The 22,620-nt window shown below is 40.5% G+C and overlaps 1 protein-coding gene across 3 annotated transcripts; it reads right to left on the bottom strand.

The window, feature by feature from the left end:
* Positions 1 to 1,667: 1,667 nt before the first annotated feature.
* Positions 1,668 to 14,063, bottom strand: LOC125251028 (SLAM family member 9-like). 3 transcript variants are annotated; one of them, XR_007180910.1, is made up of 9 exons: positions 13,909 to 14,063; positions 11,521 to 11,826; positions 11,118 to 11,378; positions 10,886 to 11,005; positions 7,535 to 7,590; positions 7,309 to 7,455; positions 4,264 to 4,916; positions 4,061 to 4,093; positions 1,800 to 1,934 (listed from the first exon to the last, which is right to left on the bottom strand). XR_007180910.1 is itself a non-coding variant. In XM_048163898.1 (8 exons), the coding sequence occupies exons 1-8, from the start codon at positions 13,955 to 13,957 to the stop codon at positions 1,770 to 1,772; spliced, it is 1,254 nt and encodes a 417-aa protein (XP_048019855.1). In that variant the 5' UTR covers positions 13,958 to 14,063; the 3' UTR covers positions 1,668 to 1,769. The 3 variants fall into 3 exon arrangements, 1 of the variants encoding a protein (XP_048019855.1); XM_048163898.1 differs by lacking the exon at positions 4,061 to 4,093 and having other exon boundaries at positions 1,668 to 1,934; positions 4,767 to 4,916; XR_007180909.1 differs by having other exon boundaries at positions 4,061 to 4,916.
* Between the last annotated feature and the right edge of the window lie 8,557 nt (positions 14,064 to 22,620).

Below are 22,620 nucleotides of genomic sequence, written 5' to 3'. Positions count from 1 at the left end.
ATAAATGAGAATCTATGATTTTTTCTCCAAAATGAGCAATTCTTTGGACTAAAAGCAATACACTTTTCAGGACTCAAGAATATTTTTCCCTGTATTTCAAATTTGTACTGCTCACTCACTTTATTTTTCGCAGCATTGTCTGAAGAAAATTTTCATTAAATGTAAAAAATAATGAAAAAATAAAATTACTGTATGATTCTAGTTTGCAAATGGTAGCTGGAAAATATACAGCTATTTATAAAAATAATTTACTCATAACTGATCCGCCCAATAGATTCAAATACATTTTGCAATTTGGACAAAATAAGTGTTACCATTGTGACATTTTTAAAAGTGAAGTGTGTAATTTCTATGTCCTAGTGGAACCAACCGTCTTCAAACAGGTTTCCAAAACATGGCTCCCCACTGTACCAACAGACTAGTTGTGATCCAAATGATGTACTGTACATTTACAATAAGAACACCGCCATCTAGTGTGTGAATTTAAAAATAGCAGAATCGTCTCAATGAAACATTTTTTATACTGCACAGATCTATTCAATCAGATAGATAGATAGATAAACACATGAAGACATGCAGACTTCATGAAGAAAGAGAACAAGATACATTTATTTTATTAGTTTATTACATATATTCTTTTATACTTTAAGCGGCTCTGTACAGAACATTTTTGTTTAAATTCTCCTCAAAATTACTTTCAATATACTAAACGGGGGTGAGAGCGAAAGGGCAAGTGAACGCCCCCAGCATCCCTTCAAAATAGGCTGACAAATGCTTTACAGGAAGTGTTTTTTATCAGCGGCAGTGACCAATCTCAAACAGAAATCTATCTAGACTTTGCATTTCTGACTGAGCCACATGAATTTTGCAATTTTACTTAAAAAAAAGACAAAACTTACATACTCAGATATTTTAAACGCACCATAAATTACCTATTAAATTGCACATGGTAAATATATTGCTTATTTACATCTGAGAATAACACTGACTTCCTGAACACATAATGTCTTATATCACTGAATCATTGAAAGGGTTCAGCTTTATTAAAATGTCACTTGGATGTACAGATTCGTACCGGCTGACGGTTTATTGACCACAGCATAAATGGTGTTCTTGGTTTCAGATTTGGGAGGTTTTGGTTCTCGTCTCTGTTAGTGTAACTTTATAATATTAATTTAAAGTTGTTCAGTTAAGCTTGTCTTCACCTTTATTCCAAATTAAGACATTTAATCCAAATTAACCATAATGTCATTTTTAAAGGAACCTCAATTCAGTGAGAGTAGTAATTGTTTTATCTTCAACCAAAGTCCCTTTAAGACAAGTCATTTCACTCGGCGGCCATCTTTGAAACACCTCTCGGGCATCCTGGGCATCATGCCCTATCTCTTTGAATGGGGAAACATCAAATTCTCCAAAACTGTTCGCCAACCTTACGATTACATTTCATATTTGAAATCACCAATGAAATCTGACAACAGCTGTCTTATAAATGTTTTATCCAAACGCTCGAATCATGATAAAAAACTGTATTTTTTAGGCTGGCTCAAGCTAATGCGCATGCGCAGACCTAAATGCGCGTCTCTTCTGCCATGTTTCAGAGGCGCGCGTCTGACTGTTTCTATAGAAACCGGTGCTTCTAACGGCTGCTGCCACGATGACTTTACCAGCCGGCGATTGGCTCTTATTTAGAAGGCGGGACTTATTCCGCCATATTGCGCGTTACACTTTCTCTCATTCAAAACAATACTAGTGACACGTCTTGTGTTATTCTATAGTCTTTGCTTCAACTGATTCACAGAGTCATGATTGGGTGAGGTCTGGTTGGTTTCCATGGTAACATCAGGTTGTTCTGACTCTCCTGTAGTATCATAAACAGTTTGAGGATTCTCTGATTTCTCCAACATCTCCAGTGACTTTTGTGGCTTGATGTTCTCCTGTCGACACAATGCAATTAAAATGTCAAACTGTTGGTTTGGCTGAAATGAACAGTCAGTGTTCTTATACAGACACTAACACAGATACTCCAGGCTTTTATTACAAAAAACTGTACTTTCTGTAGCATATGCACACGTATCAGGATAATCAATAAACTTGGGAATGTTCAGAATGCTTTTAGCATGCTGGACTGGGTTGTAAAAGCTCATCTCGGCTCCGACCGGTCTGCAAAGATGAGCCCACTTGACAACTTTGCGGCCTGGCCGAAGCTAAACAGAGATGTCCCCTTCCAGCTCTTGGGACATCAAAGGGTCACTCATGTGGACTACGGACCAGATCACATTCCAACACACACCACACACACACACAGACACATACAGAAACACACAAACATATATTTTTGACTGTATATGTAAAATACAACTATGCCAAAATATATCCATCATGTATTTCGAGCATATGCATGTTTCCTAGTGTTTAAATGAGTGTATTTGTGCTAGTGTGCATTTTAATGATGGAATTTTGTCTGTAAACCATAACTTCTTTTATATGCCTTTCTGATCTATCGAGTTTGATCTCTCCGTAAAGCTCCGGACTCGAGCTTGTCACATAGCTGACAAATGTATTTTTCTATGTGTTTAATGATATTGTGAAGAAAGTACTTTGCCGGACAAACGAACAGTTTCTCTAAATAATTATTAAACCAGAACTAATCATATATATAATTGATTACAATTCGTTGTAATTAATTCACCATATATGGTTAATTCCCCCCTTGGGTCGGTATGTGCATAATAATTCATAAAGCTTTATGAATTATTATATTCATATTCCACCCATAAATTGATTAATAACTGTACGAACCATTACATTTCTGTAGACCTAGAGATTAGTGTTGTAGTCAAGACCACCTAAACCGAGACCAAGACCAGTCTGTGTCAAGACCAAGACTTTGGGGGGTTGAGACCAAGGCAAGACCAAGACCAAGGCAAGGTGACTCCAGACTAGCACTCCTCAAATTCATCTGAAAGATCCACATTTACTGCTTGAGAAATATTTTATTTTTAATCAATAATTACAGTTAGAATAATAAGACATATAGAGCTGTTACCAATCAATCAAAATCACTAACTGAAAAGTTCATCTTTACACTGCAGTTGGAACAGTTGCATCTGAATTGGTACAATTACAAATGCATAAATAATGTTGAGATTAATGTTTTAAAAATAACATTTTGTTTATTGAACATTTGTAAAAAAATCAATATCATGTTTGCAATTGTGCTCATATTTGAGAAAACAGCCCTCTTTCTTGTGATATTGCTTAAATTATATCATATGTTATAATATAAATATCAAGATCTTATACAAGTACTTTTTTTGCAGTCATATCTTGAATATTGTGGGCATTTGTATTAATTTTGGTAACATTTCTGACACAATCCCTTTTTGATTTCTGACCCGGCAAAACAGTAACAAAATAAATGAAATTAGAAATAAGTGATTGATTGCATTTGAAGCAGAAAGTTTTACATCCAATCAAATTAATGATGTTAACAAAGAAATCAGACAATGCACCGGCAATTAAGTGATATCTTCACAGTTGTGGTCTTGACCGGACTTGAAATAAAATCCTGAGTCCTTTTAGTCTGAGACCAAGACAAGACAGAGACCAAATGCGGCCGAGACCAAGACAAGACCAATACATTGAAAAAATGGTCTTAAGACCGGTCTCAAGACCAAGACCGGTCTCGAGTACTACAACACTACTAGAGATACAAAACAAAAATACAAAAAAGAAGAAGTTCCTTGGACTCTTTTCTAAATTACAACTAAACATTGATGTTAACACAAGAAACATGAACTGAGAAGGGCTTAATGAGGGCTTAAATACACTGAAACTGTTCATTCAAGAAAAAGGGAACATATGTGAACTAATCAGAAACCATGACAGTCCAACAGCTCAGAGCGTCACATGGCGTCATCTCAAAATTACAGTCATTACGTCATGGCGTGAACACAGCACATCTGATGATTAACTAGAACAGGCAAACAGTTACAAAGAAAACCATGAGTAGAAACTAACCAAGACAATGAAACTAAACATGACTGAAACAGAAACTTACATCAACTTCTGCATATACTGTTTGTTCATTCTGCTGGGTACATGATGTTTAACATAATATCAATTTTCAAGACCACAATTTTCAGTGTTCAAGCATAGAACATATTCTATATGAACTTTTTGCTCTAAAAATTCTGATGAAAATGTTTCTTATTTCCATCTGGTACTTTCCAAAGGAATATCCAGTGTTATATTCAAACTTACAGTATGTCTGTGATGAGTATCTGTGGCAAGACTGAAAAATGATTACAGTAAATCTACTTATAATCATGTAGTCTAATCACGAGTCAGATTTGAAAGCAGAAGTGTTAAGCTTGTTTAGTTAACAAAAACAGGAAATTGGCAAGTCCTGTGACATTACATGCGAGATTCTATCTAAAAATATTTGGTAACACTTTAGAATACTGATCCTTCATTAATGAATAACTACACAGGAACAAATGAGTAATGCATTATTAACACTATAGTAACTACTATTAACTAACAATAAACTCTGATGAATTAATTAGTAAGTAATAGTGCTCAGTTGAAGGTGGTAGTTCACTATTAACTAATCAGTAACTACTGTTTTTTCATTCCTCCCAGAGAACTACTAAGAACTAGTATATACATGTTCGTAATTAATGAGAATAATGCATAATGTATAATTAATTCTAAAGTGAAAGTGATAGTAACCCATTAGTAATGACTGAAGTATTACCAAATACCAGTTTTGGATGTACAGATTCATCTCCAGCTGGCTGTTTACTGACTGCAGCATAAATTGTGTGATCAGTTTCAGATTTTGTTTGCTTCTCAATGGTAGAGTAGATAGTGACTGGTGCATTTGGTTGGCTCTTCTCTGTTAGTGTTGCACTCTGAAATAAAGAAGAACAAAATCAATTGCATTAATTACAATATTCTTCCAACACATCATTTAACCCTCTATGGTACAGTTGCCTCCAGGCAACATGGTCTATTTTAGTTTGTTTTTAATAAGGCACCAATTGATTGATCAAACGTATCTCAGGACAGAATAACTCAAATACTAATCAATAAAAGTGCAAAAAAGAACAAAACATGACCAACAGGGGTCCATTTTGTGTCCTGTTTCAGCATGGCTCCATATTTTCTCCAATGAAAAGTGCTTTTTTCACTTGTTTGTATCCATTTAATCACCCACAAAAATATGAGTTACCTTCACTGGCAAGTTAAAGAAGTATTTTTAAGAACTTTACATTATATATCATCAAATGTTTTAGAGAAAATAACAAAAAGCTGTGTGTTGCATTAAGGCAACATTGTACCATATTGAAATCTCATAAGGCCATACAGGCATAATAGGTTTGAATTAGGGCTGTCAACGTTAACGCGTTAATGCATGCGATTAATTAAAAATCCTTAACTCGTTAAAATAATTTAACGCATATTAACGCAAAAAATTACAGAAGCACGTGAAATTGCATCATAACGTAATTTATGTCACGCAGTTAGATGATCTTAAAGTCCATGTTGATTATATCAGATATGACTCTCTGTCATATTCTGTCATTGTATCTGAAGAGCACGAGCCCTCCCGCATTGCGCTGTTCCAGTCTGAACGGAACATTGAAACATCCCACCACTGTATGGCCAGATGATATGAAAACTATGTTTTTCGGCTGGATAAAGCTAACAAGCTTCTTGCTGTGAAAGTTTTGATGGCTGAGGATTGCAGTCAAAGTAAAGACGATTGCGGTGACGTACAGGAGTTGTACATTAAGCACGCGTGAGTCCGTTAAATTGATCTTAGTCTTGCACCTAAACGGACAAATTCACACAAAAATTTTGTCAACATGCCCATCTTAGCGAGTATCCTAACAAACATAGTAGGTTATGTCTTAGGAGAAAAACGAGACAGACTGAATTATGTCTTAAAGAGACAGCAGTCTAATATTCCTGCTCACTGTGTTTTAATGTTAATCAAACGACAAAGCAAGATGAAATCACTCTTGACTGAACTCTTGTAACTTAATGTTTCACCTTTGTTTAATTATTCAAAGAAGTTTATATGCAGTTATTTTATATTTGAATACTTTGTTCAATTTTCTGTACCAAAAAACTATTGTTAGATAATTAAAAATCCTGTAAAGCATTGTTTTTTTTTGTTTTTTTTTTTTAAATGGGTGCTTTGTTGTACATAAATGTATAAATTATATTAAATCATATAATTTGGTTATTTGGTGTCCTTTTTTGGAAAGACATCTAAATTTACCTTGGAAAAAGCTTAAAAATACAGTTTTGTGAAAAATCACAATTCAGTCTGATGGTTTACATTGTTGGATATAGGCAATGATGGCAAAATGGATGTGTTAAATAACAAAAATGGTGTATACTTAATTTCACGATAAGTGCGTGATTAATCGCGATTAAAGTTGTGCGATTAATTGCGATTAAAAAAATAAAGAAAATAAAAATCTATTGACAGCCCTAGTTTGAATACAAATGTATTATATTTGTAAGGAAAAGAGTTAGAATTTTCTAAATATGTTGACATTTTCACATGATTTTGTAATGCACTTATAAGAATAGTAATTCACATACTATATCTGCATGTATTATGATCTGCACATTTTCTATAGCACTTCAAAAAGGTATAAAACACAGGTGGCACTGCCAGTTGATGAGGGTGATGATGAGGAGTTAATGAGGGGTCATACTGTGATGAGGAAGATGAAATCATAATGAAAATCCATCAGGGAGAGCGTGAAGGTGAGAGAGAAGATGGAGATGAGGATAAAGATAGATATGATAACTTGATAACATAATAATATGATGGTTTGTTAATACTTTTGTTCCACTATGGTAAAGTGTTGCCTGGGCAACAGCTGGATATAAAATGTTACTTTTTATTAAATATGAACCTTTTAATACATTAAAAAATTTATAATTTTAGGTGTCTAGTTAAAGAAATTGATGTTTTCAATAAATATATTTACTTTTTCTACATGAAAATGCCAAATGTTTACATTTTTCCATTGTGGTACAATGTTGCCTCGAGGCAACAAACTTATAAAAAATAAATACATTAAAAAAATTATGAAAATGTTTATTGATATTGTTAAAGTGTCCAATTTTAAGCAGGAAAAACAACACAAATTTTTTTTTTCCTCTTTATCATATTGCGTACCATAGAGGCTTAAACATCTACAGGTTCTCATGTGCCTGAATGTCAAGACCTTTAAGACCTTTTTATTTGTTGTAAAATTATAGTTACAGTTTCATCTTCACCTGATTCACTGTGTCATGATTGCGTGAAGTCTGGTTGGTTTCCAGTGTAACTTCAGGAGTTCCATGTTCTCTTAAAGTATCATAAACTGTGGAAGGATTTTTTGATTTCTCCAACATCTCCAGTGGCCTTTGTGGATTAATATTTTCCTGCAGACAAAATCCATTCAATATCAGACTCAAGCATGTATTATCAGTGGTTAATGAAGGACAGTAATATGAAACTTACGCCAACTTTTTCATAGACCGTAGGTTCATTCTGCTGGTCAGGGGTGTAGGAATGATCTGAAAAGTGGGGGTAAACATTTTAAGTCTCATCAGACTCTCTTCAAATACAATAGATTAAAGGATGTTTATTATGTATCTTTATTATTGAAAGCACAACAACTAAGCTTTTAAGAAACATCATTCTTAATTCTAGCATTTAGAACTTAATTAAGATAATTAGGGCATTCCTTTTATGAATGAAATGTTCATACACTGTAAAAATGTTTGTAATTTTTACAAAAAAAAAAAACTTTAAAAATGCTACAGTAAAACATGTTAGTTGTTTAACAGTGTTAACAAGCATATACAGGTAAAAACCTGTAAATAGCTTAACATCAGATTATATGTAATTTTACTGATGGTTTTCGCAAGTAAAAACTATGAATAACCATATCATTTCCTGTAAAAAACAAAAAACAAACAAACAAAAAAAACAAAAAAACAAAACAAAACAAACAAAAAAAAAAAAAACAGTAAAAGGGCATTCCCAGAATTCCCTGCATTACACATCACATATGATTACATTTTTATCATTTTTTCTTATTCTTAAATTTGTGTTATCAGAAATGTACATTATAGTGAAAAATCAATTTATGTTATTTTGTTAATGTTATTTCATTATTTTAGTGTCATGTACAGTGATGTGAAAAAGTGCTTGCCCCCTCCCTGATTTTTTTTTTTTTTTTTTCATGTTTGTCACACTTTAATGTTTCAGATCATCAAAGAAATTTAAATATGAATCAAAGATAACACAAGTAAACACAACATGCAGTTTTTAAATTAAGGTTTTTATTATGAAGGGAAAACAAAATCCAAACCCACATGGCCCTGTGTGAAAAAGTGCTTGCCCCCCCCACTGTTAAAACATAACTGTGGTTTATCACACCTGTGTTCGGGTCTGATTACTGCCACACCTGTTTGCAATCAAGAAATCACTTAAATAGGACCTGCCTGACAAAGTGAAGTAGACCAAAAGATCCTCAAAAGCTACACATCATGTTGAAATCCAAAGAAATTCAGGAACAAATGAGAAAGAAAGTAATGGAGATCTATCAGTCTGGAAAAGGTTATAAAGCCATTTCTAAAGCTTTGGGACTCCAGCGAACCACAGTGAGAGCCATTATCCACAAATGGCGAAAACATGGAACAGTAGTGAACCTTCCCAGGAGTGGCCGGCCGACCAAAATTACCCCAAGAGCGCAGCAACGACTCATCCAAGAGGTCACAAAAGACCTCACAACAACATCCAAAGAACTGCAGGCCTCACTTGCCTCAGTTAAGGTCAGTGTTCATGACTCTACCATAAGAAAGAGACAGGGCAAAAATGGCCTGCATGGCAGAGTTCCAAGATGAAAACTGCTGCTGAGCAAAAAGAACATAAAGGCTTGTCTCACTTTTGCCAGAAAACATCTTGATGATCCCAAACACTTTTGGGTAAATACGTACTCTGTGGATTGACGAGACAAAAGTTGAACTTTTGGCAAGGTGTGTTTCCCATTACGTCTGGTGTAAAAGTAACACAGCATTTCAGAAAAAGAACATACCATACCAACAGTAAAATATGGTGGTGGTAGTGTGATGTTCTGGGGCTGTTTTTCTGCTTCAGGGCCTAGAAGACTTGCTGTGATAAATGGAACCATGAATTCTGCTGTCTACTAACAAATCCTGAAGGACAATGTCTGGCCATTTGTTTGTGACCTCAAGCTGAAGTGAACTTGGGATCTGCAGCAGGACAATGATCCAAAACACACCTGCAAGTTCACCTCTGAATGGCTGAAGAAAAACAAAATGAAGACTTTGAAGTGGCCTAGTCAAAGTCCTGACCTCAATCCTATTGAGATGCTGTGGCATGACCTTAAAAAGGCAGTTCATGCTCGAAAACCCTCCAATGTGGCTGAATTACAACAATTCTGCAAAGATAAGTGGGCCAAAATTACTCCACAGCACTGTAACAGACTCATTGCAAGTTATCGCAAACGCTTGATTGCAGTTGTTGCAGGTGGCCCAACCAGTTATTAGGTTTAGGGGGCAAGCACTTTTTCACATAGGGCCACGTGGGTTTGGATTTTGTTTTCCCTTCATAATAAAAACCTTAATTAAAAAAATTAAATGTGTTATCTTTGTGTTATCTTTGATTAATATTTAAATTTATTTGATGATCTGAAACATTAAAGTGTGACAAACATGCAAAAAAATCAGGAAGGGGGCAAGCACTTTTTCACACCACTGTATATTACACTGATGGTGTTTTGTGTTTGTGTGACCCCGTGCACCATCTATATATAAGTATTGAGCTTGTTTTATGAACTCTGTTTCATCATGTGACTTTCTATTGTACCACCTGTATTATTGTGGTGGTTATTAGTACATTTAAAGTAAAAAAAAAGGCAGATTTTGGTAGTTAAATTACAGGGATATTAACATTATATCACTTAATGAAATATACAGTTTTAAACTGTAAAATATACAGGCATCCTGTAAAACTGGAAAATTTTTACAGTAAATGTTTGGCAACTACAGCTGCCAATTTTTTTGACTGTAAATTTCATGTTTTTTTTTGTTTTTTTTTTTACAGTGTATTAAATTATCAAATTTTTTATTATAAAATATGTATTGTGTGTTTTATTATCATAAAATTGAATGGTTGCGCGTGAGACATTATTAATCTTTCTGTTTTACTGTAAGAAAGACTTAAGAGTTCCAACAAACAAACAAAAAAAAAACAAAAAAACAATGCCCCAAGAAGTTTAGAATAGATTATCAATTTGAACAAAATAGCTTCAGCTTTACACTGTACTAGGTTAAATGGTCAATATGATATGTCAGTTCATCCAGCCAAACATTTAATTTTACACACATTTAGTGAATGGTTAAATCTGCAAATGGTCTTCATGCTCATTTTGAAACCTAAACTGATCTGTGAAAAATAGTACATTGAAGTGTGAAGTTATTTCCAAGGACTAGCAAAACTGCTTTTGGGTCAGAACAAAATGAATCAAGTCATATACTCATTCAAATATCACTCTGGAAAAAAGTAGGATCTGATTACATTTTGTCAGACTTTATGTATGGAGTTCAAGTGTTTTCTTACTGCTGAAATGCTTAATGGATGGCATGAGTTCATAAGCTTTGTGCAAATAAATGATCATTATATGTTTCATAAAATTATTAAAAGATATTTGACACAATACATATGTAAAGTTTTTTATTTTCAGACAAACATACCATCACTCAATATGAAATAGAGATTGGAGCATTAATTAATTCTCTATAATTTGTCTTTAAAATGAATGTAAGATTAGACATTTTGTACCTTTTTTTCTCTTGTAGAGACACCAGCTGATCACTGAAGCCAACAAACTCGTTGTCAATAGGCAAATAAAGAGGATAAGCCATGAGGAATTCATTGAATTTCTTCTAGCTTCTGGCATTTCTAGACATGAAAGATAAGAAAAAAAAAAAAAAAAAAGAAAAAAAAATTGGCGGAGTGATCAGTTTCATTTTCTGTTTCTTCATATGTGAATGTTTTTAAGTGGATAGAATACCTGGATCAACAGTGCAGAGTTCATTAACCTTCTTTATTTCAGTCTTCCAGCTCACTGGGTTGCTATGGTTACACGTGATGTAGTCGCCACTACAGTTCAGTGTTAGAGTGTAGTTATCAGATGATGTCACTTCCTCTGGAGAACAGCTGCTACTATTATAGATGGAGCTGACAGTAATGTTACTTCCTTTACATGTAAAGCTACAGGGGTCAGAGCTGGACCAGTTTGAGTTTACAGTCAGAACCGGAGCTTCCACTGCATCTGAAACACACATTTTAAAACCTCTATAGGCAATGATGTTAGAACTTGCCTATTCAAAACTTGAGTAAATCAGGACAAAACATAATTGATATTGTCTTATATGGAGTTACATAATAGATTAAGCAGTACTTATCACACTCACCTATAACAGATAGGCTGTATGCAGCAATATATTTGTTTGAAAATCCACTTGTCTTTGCTGTATAGAGTCCACTGTCTGTCTTCTGCATGTTCTTCAGTGTGAGAGAGAAGGTTTCATCATTGAAATACACTCTGTCCTTGTAGGAAGGGTGAAGTTGTACTTCTTTAGTTCCACGTAAATACATAACTATATTGTCTAATTTATTTGTCCAGGATAAAAGAACAAACTCTGGTAGTTCCTGTGTCTGTATATCCAGTTGAACAGAATCTCCCGTCTGAACAAACACAGAGATCTCAGCACTGAACCCTGAGGAGAGAGAAAATAAGACTTTGATTAAAGGATGAATTTTAGTAACTGTTTGCTATTGGCTTTGTAGCATACAGTAGCTACCTTTATAAAAGGAAATAAAGAACTTTCTCTGTAAAGTGTTGAAGATCAAGTTCAAGACCAAAGACCAACCCAAATTCCCAACCAACAGTAACACTAACCACCATAATAATGATGATCAAATTATATGTTCAAGGGTTTATGGATATTCCACCACCGTAGAATCCCTTTATGTGGCATAATCTGGTTATTTCACCTGTTATTTCAACTCTGATTTTTGCTGTACACGGTAAAAAAAATGACCACGATTTTAACGATAAAAGACAGTAAAAATTCTATTAGGTGAAAAACAATTAATTGGTTTACAGAAAGTTTATATGGTGAATAACTGTAATAGAACTAATAGTACATTTAAGGTAATTTTACGGTAAAATACCATTAAATTTACAGTTTTTGGAAGTAAAAAATAAGTCATTGTATAATTTACAGTGAAAAACCATAAATTAACATTCCCACAATTCCCCGCGCGACATATTACATTTGATGTATATTCGTTGAAATAACTCTGTTACATCTAATGTTGTTAAATGAATGTTTATTGCATTTTTAAAATTTCATGTTACCATGATGCTGTTTAATGTTTGTGTGAATAACACTGTGCACCTTCTATATATTAATATTGTCCTTTCTCAGCTGGTGGAAAAGCTGCTTGTGATGAACTTTGATTCATCATGTGACTCTCTCATCATCACTGAGTTTGGTGGTTGTCAGTGTATTACAAAGGTACAACACAGATGTTAATGTTAAAGGGTTAGTTCACCCGAAAATTAAAATTCTGTCATTTATTACTTACCCTCATGCCGTTCCACACCCGTAAGACCTTCGTTAATCTTCGGAACACAAATTAAGATATTTTAGTTGAAATCCGATGGCTCCGTGAGGCCTTCATAGGGAGCAATGTAATTTCCTCTCTCAAGATCCATTAATGTACTAAAAACATATTTAAATCAGTTCATGTGAGTACAGTGGTTCAATATTAATATTATAAAGCAACGAGAATATATTTGGTGTGCCAAAACCCCCCCAAAATAACAACTTATTTAGTGATGGCCGATTTCAAAACACTGCTTCAGGAAGCATCGGAGCACAATGAATCAGTGTATCGAATCTGCTGTTCGGAGCGCCAAAGTCATGTGATTTTAGCCGTTGGCATTTTGATACGCGATCTGAATCATGATTCGATACACTGATTTATTTGTGCTCCGATGCTTCCTGAAGCAGTGTTTTGAAATTGGCCATCAATAAATAAGTCGTTATTTTGTTTTTTTGGTGCACCAAAAATATTCTCGTCGTTTTATAATATTAATATTGAACCACTGTACTCACATGAACCGATTTAAATATGTTTTTAGTACCTTTATGGATCTTGAGAGAGGAAATGTCATTGCTCCCTATGAAGGCCTCATGGAGCCAACATTTCAACTAAAATATCTTAATTTGTGTTTTCAAGATTAACAAAGGTCTTACTGGTGTGGAACGGCATGAGGGTAAGTAATAAATGACAGAATTTTCATTTTTGGGTGAACTAACCCTTTAATGAAATAGTTTTTTTTTTTTTTTTTTACCGATTTTTTTTTACAGTTTGTAAAATAAACAGTTATGAACCATAATTATTGCAATATAAACGTTTAAATTATATGGTTTTGTACTGTAAAATAGACAGTAAACTAAGAGCTGTACCGTACAACCAAAAATGTTGCTACCGTATTTTGTACGGTAAAGTATTGGCAACCACAGCTGCTGTTTGTTTAACCATAAATATTATGGGATTTTTTTAAAGTGAAAAAATCAGTTAAATCTCTTAAAATCCTGGCCACATTTTAGTGAAACATTTTTTAAGTGAAGCCAAAATTATTTTAAAAAGACTCAATCTTTCAAAAAAGACTGCCAACTAAACAAAAACAAAGCTAAAATAAACTAAGAATTAAACATTCTTAAAAGAATCTTAAAACCTACTATCATTTAATCAAAGGTATCATAGTAAAAATATTGGATATTTACCTGTGTTGTAAGTAAGAAGAGAAATGAACAGGAGCAGCCCAAAAGCCATTGTAGCAAACAGAAATGCCTGTTTCTGTGTGAGTCTTTCAATAAAGGAAAGTAAATGTGTGAGAAGTGTGACTTCAGTCTCAGGAACACAGATAGGAAGAAACTCTGCATCATTTCCGCTTTGCTCTAGTCCTCATTCAAATCATGACCGTAAGGGGACTACTGACAGGCAAAGTGCACTTATGATACCTGACTTTTTAGCTATGAAAAAAAACCCTGACTTTTGTTTTCTTTCAACTGTCAAGTATTTTGAGGTCATGTGAGAAGAAATTCACCCCTAATGAGTCAGAAAGTCAAAATGGCCCAGAACAACACAAAACTGTTGTAATATTTTACATAAATGAACATTGTTTTTGTTCCACAGGCTTTATAGCTTGTCCTAAAGCTTGTAAATTTAGTTTGATCGAAGGGTTGTATAGTTCGATCTGACTTCTTTCTTTTAAATTCACCAAGGGTCTTTCTTCAGTGTTCCACTTCACTGTTCACCCACGTCTCACTTCTTTACACCAGCACACATCCTGTTTGCACATTTTGTAAATACACGCAACACACAACAAGTCATAACAGGCACAGAATATGAATATTATGAATATGCAGATATAAAAACTGCTACATAAATGTGAGAAGCTTGGATGTTCATTCACAACTAATCAGACCTACACATTTTCACAATACTTATGAACAACTGAATTTTAGAGCCATAAATATGCATAATTGTCATGTCAAACCCATCTTTGATTTTGTTACATCTTGGACTGTTAGTTTGCCTTTGGCTCCCTGGTTTCCAGTATCACTTCATGTGTTTACTTCTTGTGTCTAGTTAGTTAACCCATTTATATAAACTGTGTCTTTTTTAGCCCCTCGTTTACCTTTGTGCCTTTTGGTTTCCATTGCTTATAGGTTCGTTCTTGCTTTAACTTAATTTAGACTGTTAAGTTGGAGCTCATTTGGATTCCCTTTCGAAAGGGAACTTCAACTCTGCGCTGATCGCGCTATGGGGAATGTCACTCGTGACTCGTGTTCGAAATGCCAAGAATCACAACACTCCAATCCTATTCGCCTGCGACAGCCTATCACGTCAAACGGCGCGAACCGTAACGTATAAAGGGAGCGCCTGGGGAAGCAGCCAACATCCTTTCGTCTTTTCGGGACTGTTTTTTGTTCGTGCCATTGTTTCACAAACTCCGGTAGGAAATTACTTCTTTTTTGTCTGCAAACGTTCAGGAGAATGTGTTCATCCGTGTCCCCTGGTTTGACACTTGATGTACACGTTTCTGGCATTTTTCTGTCTGAGAGGAGCGAACGCATAGACAATGCTTGAGGACAGCGTCTATGTGTGTTTGTCTATTATTCACTGCGAGCGTCTCTTCTGTTCGGACGCTCTGTTCTCGTTTGACACTCTTTCCGAGGGAGGAGGTGTCTGCATCTGTGTTTGTAGCCCCGTGTGTGCTATGACCTCTCCTCTGGCTGCTGGGTGTGTGAGCCGCTGCGTTTTTGGGATGCGCTTTTCGGCAGGCTGCAGCTGCCGTGAGTGCGCGTTAAGAAAGGAGCTGCGCGCGGACAGTTCGACGAACGGTTCCTTTCTGTCCATGAATATTGCGGCTCCCATAGACTTTCCATTCTCTCCTGATCTCCACGTTTGAGATCGGGAGGGCATGGAAAAACCCCTGGCCGTTCAGATTTGGATCTGAGCCAGACAGAGGAAGGAACGAGAGTAATGGGTGATCGATTGTAAACACCGTTGCGTTCGATTCCCCAGCTATTTTAGGGCGATTTATATCTACCCTCTCTCCTCTTCTTCTTTCACCTCCCGTAAATATATATATATTTCTAATTGCTCAGGTGTTTTACAGTTAAGCTGTCGGCTGGCCTTTTTTCTAAGGCCGCCTTCTGGCTTGATAGTAAAAGTGCTTTTAGGCTTTGTTCTACGAGCCGCAGGAAGGTAAGCTGGGTCCGTATTTTTATGTTTATAAAAAGTGTGGACTTTGTTTCTCCTGTATAGCTTTCCTGAGCATATAGTCAGTAAAGTTAGAGGGGGCTTCTTTGGGCAAAATAACTGTAGCATTAGGTTGGCTAGTTTCAAAACATGCAGGCCGCTTTTCGGCTGCTATTTTGTAGCCTCCTATGTTAGAGTATCTTCTCAGCTAATACTTTAGTTTGGTTTGAGTTGGCTCTTGTGCTTCAGTTATTTGTGTGCAGGACGGCTTATCGGCCGCCTGACACGGTTTGCTTGCAGTGCTTCATTTCTCCTCATATTTGTAGGTTTCTAGATGAAGCCCAAGCTTTGCTTGGCCCAGTAGGTCTTAGCTAGCGGCTAGGCTAGAGCTAGGTTAGGTGTTTGTTTGTTTACATTCCCCTGTTATTTACTATCCCCTTGTGGTTGTATAGTTCCTAGTTCTGGCCTCCTCCTGAGGGAGTTGGTGGCCGTTTTTGCCCATATTCCCCTTCATATTTTTGTATGTAGGTGCTTTAGTCAGATCAACAGCTAAGGTTTAGGTTGCTATTAGCCTTCCTGGTGCTATTTTTCTCAGGTGGCAGGCCCTTATCTCTGAGGAGATAAGTTGCGCGTTACGCTAGGCCTCACTGTTCAGAACCCTTCATGCTTTGTTTTCAGTACAAATGTCAGATTTGTCCTGTGAAAAACATTTATCCTTGTAAGGATGGCATGTGTGTTCAAAGCATTTTTGCTCTGGGGTTCTTAGACTTTAGCCCTACATATTTATGTGAGCTTACTCTAGTGCTGCCACAGGTTAACACCTGTTTTTGTGATAACAGGCTGTGTCTAGCCTCTGTCTATGAACGTGGTGTTTTGTTTGTACTCCCCGGTTAGGGTTTGTGTTTCACTGAGTGCATCACCTGTTGGATTGCACACTCAGGGTGAGTGTAGAGAGTCCTATTTTGGTTAGAATAGTATATTCTCGACTTCCCCCAGTCGATCATGACCACAGCAGCTGTTTTACACTTGCTGTTAGATTGTTGGCTCTTTATTATAGCCTCTCTTTAATACAGCTTGTTTTGGGCGCTGTTGGTTTACGATCACTAGTTTGCTCACGTTTTTAGCACTGCCTCAGGCTTATGCTTGGAGAATTGCTCCCGGTTTTTCCCTGGAACTGCCGGACGTTTGTCCAGACATTTTGGGCATGCATTCTCCTCTAGCATGGCGGCATGGGTATATCGTTCCCCATAGCGCGATCAGCGCAGAGTTGAAGTTCCCTTTCGAAAGGGAACGTCTCAGGTTACGCATGTAATCATGGTTCCCTGAGAACAGGGAACGAGACTCTGCGCTTTCCTGCCATGCTTCGGAATGCCTGCTGAACAGTCCCTCAAAGACGAAAAGATGTTGGCTGCTTCCCCAGGCGCACCCTTTATACGTTACGGTTCGCGCCGTTTGACGTGATAGGCTGTCACCGGCCAATAGGATTGGAGTGTTGTGATTCTTGACATTTCGAACACGAGTCACGAGTGACGTTCCCCATAGCGCGATCAGCGCAGAGTCTCGTTCCCTGTTCTCAGGGAACCATGGTTACATGCGTAACCTGAGACGTTTTGTCTTCATGTTGTGGATTATATTTGGTACTGTATTCTGATTTTGGTTTCTTTTGTGTTTCAGTGTTGTTTTCTTTAATAAATCTACAAACAGCTTTTGTTTAGATGCATGCTTCATAATTTCGTGAAATTAATAAATCTATCATTATTTTAAATGTGAACCCTATAGTGTTTGCACCTTTAGACTGCCAATGTGCAAAATGCTATTTTTTAGCAATGGATTGCTCTACTATATAAAACGGCTGCTTTCAGAAGGAAAAACGTCTCGGTTACAAAGGTAACCCTCGTTCCCTGAAGGAGGGAACGGAGACGTACGTCGGACAGACCGACGAATAGGAATCTCGCTAGAGAGGCCAATCTACTTCGAGTGTAACTAAAACGAGCCAATGCACATTGGCATGCAATCATATGCATCAGCTGCTCGCCTCGCAGCGCGGGTATATAATGAGCAGCAGGTGCGTTGCATCTTCAGGTTTTCGCTGAGGAGCCGAACCGGATAGGCAGCAGCATCAGCGGGGTACAGCGACTGTGGCGACGGGACTTACGTCTCCGTTCCCTCCTTCAGGGAACGAGGGTTACCTTTGTAACCGAGACGTTCCCATTCAGTCGGTCACGTTCGACGTACGTCGGACAGACCGACGAATAGGAATCCCTACCAAAGCGCCACAGGAGCTGCCCCCTTCCAGCGCTCTGTTGTAAGCCACCTGAACCCCCTACCTGAGAATGGTGGGACAGGGCTAACACAGAGAGAGTCGATCACTGCTGTTCCCCAAAACCCATTCAGTGAGACTATTGGATAACGCTGGGAAAGCATACCCTTTCGCTGGGAAAGGAACGCTGCGGAAGCCACATCCTTCCCCGAAGGAGTTATGTGGAGAAGTACATATGGACTAACCCTGTAGGGCTGTGCTACATATGGAAGAGCTGGGGTGACTCCAACCCGATGAAGGGTAGGTTCTCCCAGAGGGAAAGACACGGGCTTCGTTTAGGAGCAACCGTGGAACCAACCATATGGGATCCCCGTAGGGTCACACATATGGAACCCAGCCTAAACCCGGTTCTCAAGGATACAACGGAGTATAGGCCTGGCGCCAGACGCTCCGCCACGTCGGCTGCCGAAGGGATATCGGAGGACTCGACAGGGTCTGCCTTGTAGGGACTCTCTGGAGAAAAGAAGCGCATGTAGCGCAGCAAGCCGACACTAAGCCGGGGCCTCTCCGTGCCTCTGACCTGTGGCGAGAACACGGGAGGAGACCGGCTCGACACGAAGGCTATAGTATCTAGCGAACGTATAGGTGTCGCCCAGCCCGCAGCTCTACAAATGTCTGTCAGCGAGGCGCCACGAGCCAGCGCCCAGGAGGATGCGACACCTCTCGTGGAGTGAGCATGCAACCTGAGCGGGCAGGGCACGCCCTGAGCTTGGTAAGCCAGGGCGATGGCATCCACTATCCAGTGGGCCATCCTCTGCTTGGAGACAGCCTTTCCCTTCTGCTGGCCTCCATAACAGACAAAGAGCTGGTCTGAGGTCCTGAGGCTTTGGGTTCTGTCTATGTACTGTCGCAAAGTGCGAACTGGACAGAGCAAAGCCAGGGCTGGGTCTGCCTCCTCCGAGGGCAGCGCTTGCAGGCTCACCACCTGGTCCCTGAAGGGAGTGGTAGGAACCTTGGGCACATAGCCAGGCCGGGGTCTTAGTACCACGTGGCTATCACCCGGCCCGAACTCCAGGCACGATACGTCGACCGAAAATGACTGCAGGTCCCCTACCCTCTTGATGGAGGCCAATGCAACCAGCAGCAAAGTCTTCATAGACAGAATCTTTAAGTCTGCCGATTGCAAAGGCTCAAAGGGAGCAATCTGAAGTGCTCTTAGCACCAGAGTGAGGTCCCAAGAGGGTATGGAGGGGGGACGAGGAGGATTTAACCGTCTCGCCCCCCTAAGGAACCTGACGACCAGGTCGTGCTGACCAACAGATTTGCCATCTATGTGGTCGTGGTAAGCGGAGATAGCAGCAGTATGGACTTTGAGGGTGGAGGGGGACAGCCTACGCTCCAACCCTTGCTGCAAAAAGGAAAGCACGACTCCGATCGAGCATCCTCGGGGGTCTTCTCGGCGAGAAGAGCACCACTCGACGAACAGGTTCCACTTCGAGGCGTAAGCACGTCTCGTAGACAGTACAAGTGCCGAAGTGATGGTGTTAAGTACCTCAGGGGGTAAGTCACCTAGAACCTCCGCGTCCCGTCCAGGGACCAGACATCGAGTTTCCAGAGGTCTGGATGCGGGTGCCAAAGAGTGCCCCGTCTCTGAGAAGAAGGTCCTTCCTCAGAGGAATGGGCCAGGGAGGGCTGTCGCAAGGAGTGAAAGTTCTGGGAACCAGGTCTGGTCGGGCCAATAGGGCGCAACTAAGAGGACCTGCTCCTCGTCCTCCCTGACTTTGCACAGGGTCTGTGCAAGTAGGCTCACTGGGGGAAACGCATATTTGCGAAGGCCCCGGGGCCAGCTGAGTGCCAGTGCGTCTGTCCCGAGTGTTCCCTCGGACAGGGGGTAAAACAACTGGCAGTGGGAGGTTTCCGGTGAGGCAAACAGGTCTACCTGAGCCTCTCCAAACTCTCTCCAGATCAGCTGGACCACCTGGGGGTGGAGTCGCCACTCTCCTGGCAGCTCAGCTCGTGATAGCTCGTCGGCCACATGGCTGAGCACACCAGGGACAAGAATGGCATGAAGCGACCTCAGACGCTTCTGACTCCAGAGGAGGAGATGGCGGGCGAGTTGCGACATGCGACGGGAGCGTAGACCACCTTGATGGTTGATGTACGCAACGGTCGCAGTGTTGTCCGTACGGACCAGTACATGCTTGCCCCGTAGCGGCCCTTTGAGGCGGCTCAGAGCAAGACGTACTGCTAGCAACTCGAGGCAATTGATGTGCCAATGCAGATAGGGTCCCGTCTAAACCCCTGACACTGCATGCCCGTTGTACGTGGCACCCCAGCCGGTGGCAGGAGCATCTGTGAATACCACAGCATGCCGGGACACTTGTTCTAGGGGCACTCCTGCCCGGAGAAACAAAGGGTCCGACCACGGACTGAAGGCTTGGCGGCACTCCTGAGTGATTAGCACCCGGAACGTGCCGCGTTGCCACGCCCATCTCGGGACTCGGCCGTGAAGCCAGTGTTGAAGCAGTCTCATATGAAGCAGACCAAGCGGGGTTACTGCCGCCGCGGCCGCCATATGCCCCAGGAGCCTCTGAAAGAATTTCAGTGGGACCGCTGTCCTGCCATTGAACGTATTCAGGCAGTTCAACACCGACTGAGCACGTTCCTCTGTGAGGCATGCTATCTGTTCGACCGAATCCAGCTCCATACCGAGAAAAGAGATCCTCTGCACAGGGGAGAGTTTGCTCTTTTCCCAGTTGACCTGAAGACCCAACTGGCTGAGGTGTCTGAGCACCAAATCCTTGTGTTCGCACAACTAACCCCGGGACTGTGCTAGAATGAGCCAGTCGTCGAGGTAGTTGAGAATGCGAACACCCTGTTCTCTCATGGGAACAAGGGCTCCCCCTACGACTTTCGTAAAGACGCGGGGAGACAGGGCCAGCCCGAAGGGTAGGACTCTGTACTGATATGCTCGACCTTCGAACGCAAAGCGCAGGAATGGCCTGTGTCGCGGAAGAAACGAGACATGGAAGTACGCGTCCTTCAGGTTGATCGCTGCAAACCAATCTCGGGGACGGATGCACTCAAAAATGCGCTTCTGCGTCAGCATTTTGAACGGTAGCTTGTATAGGCTCCGATTCAAAACTCGCAGGTCCAAGATCGGTCGTAACCCACCGCTCTTTTTGGGTACAATGAAGTAGGGACTGTAGAACCCTGACCTCATATCGGCTGGAGGGGCCGGCTCCATCGCGTCCTCCGCCAGTAGGACTGCGATCTCTGCACGCAAGACAGGGGCAACGACATCTTTCACTGTAGTGAAGAGGACGTCCCTGAACTTGGGGGGGATGCCGGGCGAACTGAATCGCATAGCCGAGCCTGATGGTCCGAATGAGCCAGCGAGACGGACTGGGGAGCGCTAACCAGGCTCGCAGAGACCGTACAAGCGGGACCAAAGAGACCACCGGCGTACCCGCAGCGGGGCAGCGAGGTGGAACACAGGGACGCGGCTCGGGGGGCTCTCTTTGTGAGGCGGCCCGAAGCGGCGTCACAGTGTGCTAGGCAACACTTACCTGGTTCCACGGATGGACAGAGGGAGCAGTTGAGGCTTTGGCTGCCCGCTGCTCGCTGCTGTCCGCTGGCGACAGAAGAGGGGGATGAGAGTGGTGAGGTTTTTCCTCCTCCCACTGCTCTCCAAACCCTCTTCAGACCTGGAAATGGAGGAACTGCTCTTTTAATTTTGGGTACCACTGCCTCTTGGGTCAGTGGCGGAACAGAAACAAACCCAATAAAAGGATTTACCACCCGGCCCTCCTCCAGGGGTGGAAGAGCAGCCCCACCCATCTCTGGGTCGCCCGTCTCAGGGGTGATTCTCACCAACCACTTAAACAGCTGCAGAGACGGGAGGCGTCATCTCCCCGCAATGGACACAGCAGAGCCTGCTGGGCCAGAGTTTCTTGCAGGGGACGACACCCTTGGCGACGAGCAGACCGAGGGGCGGCCCAAGAGGAACTCAATGGTTTGTCATGGGAAGCTCCCCGATCCGCTACTAACTGAGGAGAACCGCTGGGCTCAGTCCTCGACAGTGTCACCGAAAAGGCCACCTCGTAAGATGGGAGCATTGAGAAAGCATTTAGCTTGACAACCTCTCGCACCTCACAAGATAAGCCAGGGGGCACTTCTGGACCACTGAGGTGGACATCGTCTGGCTGAGGGCCTGCGCCGTGACTTTGATCACGGTTAGTCAACAAGCGCAGCTCAACCCCAGCACAGAACTACCCTCATGCAAAAAGAGTGCCTTGGCCTCACATGCAGGGTGGGTGTGGTCTGTGTACAGCCACCCCAACCAAGAGGGTAGTGAGAGGAAAAACTTATGCAGATTTTGGCACTTTTGGCATTCCATATTTATGGCACCAACATACCCCCATACTGCCAAGTTTTCCATGCACATCTGGAAGACCCAGGAAAGCAT

Source organism: Megalobrama amblycephala, linkage group LG17, assembly GCF_018812025.1.
Source record: "Megalobrama amblycephala isolate DHTTF-2021 linkage group LG17, ASM1881202v1, whole genome shotgun sequence".
Taxonomy (NCBI): domain Eukaryota; kingdom Metazoa; phylum Chordata; class Actinopteri; order Cypriniformes; family Xenocyprididae; genus Megalobrama; species Megalobrama amblycephala.
This window is presented reverse-complemented; position numbering and strand designations above follow the sequence as displayed.

Coding starts and splice junctions, on each gene's coding strand:
- LOC125251028 (XM_048163898.1), bottom strand. CDS start 13,957: ATGGCTTTTGGGCTGCTCCTGTTCATTTCTCTTCTTACTTACAACACA. Junction 7,456..7,534: donor CGGTCTATGAAAAAGTTGGC/GTAAGTTTCATA, acceptor TTTTGTCTGCAG/GAAAATATTAATCCACAAAG. Junction 1,935..4,766: donor AATCTGTACATCCAAAACTG/GTATTTGGTAAT, acceptor TTGTGTCGACAG/GAGAACATCAAGCCACAAAA.